The sequence below is a fragment of the Chrysochloris asiatica genome, unplaced genomic scaffold (assembly GCF_000296735.1).
Source record: "Chrysochloris asiatica unplaced genomic scaffold, ChrAsi1.0 scaffold00039, whole genome shotgun sequence".
Classification (NCBI taxonomy): domain Eukaryota; kingdom Metazoa; phylum Chordata; class Mammalia; order Afrosoricida; family Chrysochloridae; genus Chrysochloris; species Chrysochloris asiatica.
In genome coordinates, this window is record NW_006408557.1 from 21712476 (window position 1) to 21716262 (window position 3787).

At 50.2% G+C, this 3787-nt stretch overlaps 1 protein-coding gene across 1 annotated transcript in view; it reads right to left on the bottom strand.

Annotated features, from left to right (window-relative positions):
* ANGPT4 (angiopoietin 4) overlaps positions 1–3444 on the bottom strand; it is a 58647-nt gene extending 55203 nt beyond the window's left edge. Inside the window, exon 1 of the mRNA XM_006860730.1 lies at positions 3142–3444. Coding sequence (XP_006860792.1) covers positions 3142–3444 — 303 coding nt within the window. The remainder of the gene's footprint in view (positions 1–3141) is intronic.
* Positions 3445–3787: the final 343 nt, after the last annotated feature.

A 3787-nucleotide genomic window follows, 5' to 3' on the forward strand; every position in this document is an offset into this window, starting at 1 on the left:
TGTCATGATCCACACAATCAAAAGCCTTTGCGTAGTCAATATCTTTATACCTTTTGAGGTATAAAGGAGATTAAACATGCAAACTTGAAAGCAGAGTTGTTGGAAGAGACATGCCAAGCCACATGCCTAGGAACAGAAGTTCAGAGAGACAAGACCCTTCCTCCAGAGCCTACAGGGAAAGAACGCCTTTCCCTAGAGTTAGAATCCTGAATTCAGACTTCTAGCTTCCTACACTGTAGTCAAATCCATTTATTTGTCAAAATCACCATTTTGGGCATTTCTGTTATGGAAGCACTAGACAATTAAGATGTCAAGTGAAAAGAAAACCGAGTGGTGGCCCTTGTCCTTGGGGAGTGGGAGGTGACCTTGGGGAAAGCAGTAAATGGGAAGTGAGCAAGTGGAAACAGAACCTGAGAACTTCTGAGAGCCAGGCCGGAAGCCAGGAGTATGGGCTGGAAACGAGGCTTGTGATTCCTACTGCTCCTCTTGTTCTGCTTAGCCCTTTGTTGTTGTTGTTAAGTGTTGTCCAGTCTGTTCTAACTCATAGTGACTCTGTATAGCGTTTCTGAGGAGCAGCTAGTGGGTTTGAACTATAGACCTTGTGATTAGCAGTCCCATTCTTATCCTACAGCACCGAACTTAGGTGTGATTAAACCCTGAAGAGAAGGACCAGCAGGGAGGGAGATGTTTATAGAGACACAGCAGTGGATGGTTGGTGATATGAGGTTTAGGGGCTGTGAGGACATGGCACCCACAGTCCAGGAAGGGCTGGTCCTGACTCATGGAGAAAACGCCTCCCTCAGAGCCTGAAGAGAGGCCTGGGGACTCGTGGGTGCATGGGTGAACCTGTAGGTGTGGGGCACATAATTAAGGGATTTCTTTCTCCTTAGCCTTTATTGCTCATTGAAGTGGAATACCCAGAGCCTAGTGAACACATGGGATGGGTGGGAAGGTGAAGAGGGAAACTTGAAGGGTGGAGAGGAATAGGTTTGAAATGACCCCATGGGTCTCAGAAACAGCTGCCTGAAGATACATCCACATATTTCAGAGCAGTATGGAGTCCCTGCAAGCTTGGATTCCAACATACGTGGCCAGGACCTCCCTTGAGGAGGCCCAGGGTGAGATGGAGACAAGGTGGACATGTTTAAGGAGCAAGTGGGCAAGGGAATATGGGAAGGTGATGAGCAAGGGACTAAGGGAGGAAGAATAAAAACAGGTTAAGTGTGTACACACACGTAAATATGTGGGTATATGAGTGTTTACTTGAGTGTATGTACAATGTAGGTTGGTTAGGTACACGCAGTATAATATCCTGGTGTGGTGCCATAGGATAAGCACTTGACTTCAAGGTCAGTTTGAATGGCAACGTTGCTGGTTCAAACTCACCAGACACTCCTTGGAAACCCTATACAGAGTTACTGTGAGTTGGAACTGACCAGATGACACTTAACAACAACAACCTTGAGGTCAGATAAACCCATGCTGTGCACAAAACAGTCCTTTTGGAATGCAAAAGGAAGCTGCCAGAACATCAATAGACATGATTTCACAGACCATCTTTTTTTTTTACCAGAGTGAGGCCCTGAATGCATTATATTAATACAGATGTTCGTGCCTAAGTAAGCATGCATCAGTGGGGGCAGACCTTTCTTACTGATTGGGTATACGGTGGTGGTGGTGGTGGTGGTGTGCCATGGAGTTAGTTCTGACTCATAGCGACCCTGCAAAGGGTTTCTGAGGCTGTAAATCTTTACAGGAGCACAAAGTCTCATATTTCTCCCATGGAACCACTGGTAGTTTTGAACTGCTGAACTTGTGGTGAGCAGCCCAACTGTAACCATTACCGTACCAGAAGCCCTTGATTGGATACATAGTTTAAGGAATTTAGAAACCATGGGGGTAAGAAGAAACTGCACCTTGGGGAATCCTGAATGCTCACGGCTCACAGCCTGTCAGTCCCTGTCTTATACTTATATCCTGTGTTAGACTAGGACCGCCTAAAACTCAGTGACTCGGTCTGCTGCTTTCTACCACGTGCCACCACCCAGACTGTCCCCTGTGTCTGGGGCCCTGATTCCACTCTCACCTCTGACTCATCAGGAGCACTGCAGGATACTTTGTCTGTCCCCTCAGCCACTCCAGGCCAGGCCTGCCTCGTCCACCTCTGCCCTAATGCCCTAGACCTGGTACACAGTAGGTGCTCAGAGTGTATGCAGAAAAAATAAATGAATGAAAGAATGAGGACAGGAGAGCCCAGAGTGTCCCTGGGCTTGGAACCAAACCACAGTGTGTTTGTTCTCAGCTCTTTGCTCTTTCCCATCACATCCAGTTCATCAGCAGACACCTCCAGAATGAGCCAGAATCTGCCCACCACGACTCTCACCTAGTCCCTTCCTGCTGCAAGCCTCCTGGAGGCTGCAGTGGCCTCTTTTTGGCATTCACCCTGCCCTCTACAGAATCTTCTCCTGTTCAGTCCCAACCAAGAGTGACCATCCCTCTGCAAAACCCTGCAAGGGCTCCCATCACACTCAGAACAAATGCCGGTCCTTACAGTCCCCTGTCAGATCTCACAACCTCTGTACTTGCTGGTTCCTTTGCTGGAATGCTCTCCCCTCAAAAGAGCTAGCTCCATTACTTTGCCTTTTCTCTCAGTTGAAACACCTCTGAGAAGTCCTCTCCAATGATCTGACCTTATATAGCCACCCCTTGGCCGCTCCTTGTCTTCCTTCCTTCATTTCTTTTCACCTTTTGACATAGTAGCATTTATTGTTCATCTCTTTATCACCATCTCCCCTCTAGATTGTACGTCCAGACAAGCACCAACTTTTCTGTTTACTGTTGTATCCCCAGCACCTAGGATGGGCCTGACATGTGGTCAGCACTCAACACATTTCTGCTGGACAGATGAATGAATGGGCACTCAGGGTGCCAGGTTCTGACACTGCCCAGTCTTGCTGTGTGGCCTCAAGCCTGTTCCTGGCCCTCTCTGGGCCTCATTGTTCCACTCTGTACAGTTTAGGGATGAGGGTCCCTTCCATAGTTCAGCCCTCTGTGGTCAAAGAAGACCGTCGAGGTAGATTCTCTTTCTGCAGATACTGACAGACCTAAAGCTGTCCCATCTCCTCCAAGCCCTGTCCTTACCTTCTGCAGCCAAAGCGTGTTGTTCTCCAGCACCTTCTCCAGTTGCCGTACCCGTTGGCTCCGCCAGTCCCCCAGGGGCGGTGGGTCAGCCGGCGAGTCCCCTGGGAGGCTGTTGGAACTCCCGAAGGGCTCAGGCTCTGGTAGGCAGGGCTCAGGCAGCACGAAGGTATAACTGCACTGGCCTTGCTGGATTCTATGTATCCAGCGGGACCTGCTCACCTTCTGGCCCCTTGGCTGGGCCACAGTTGTGGTGGCCACCATGAGAAGAAAGCTACCCAGCAGCATGGCTGGCCCGGAGGGCATCCAGAGAAGTGGTGATGGGGAAGGAGTCTTGTCAGAGCCCCAAGGGACTGTGCCTGCCCACCAGTCGGCCCTGTGCCCAGGATGGACTTGCTGTGTCAGACAGGCCTGCCCACAGAGCTGCTACAGCTGCAAACCCCTGTTTGACCAGAGTCGTTCAGGCGGCTATTTATACTTGCTCCAAATACCACAGCTGCTCAGCTTCCTCTCACCGCCTCCTGCCCCTCCACCCCTTACCCCTATTCTTTCCCTCTCCCTTCCTTCCTCTACACTCTTGTCCTCATGCTGCCCGGTCCACCCACTGGCCTGGCTCTGCCTGCCTCACCTCTGGTCCTTTATTGTCCAT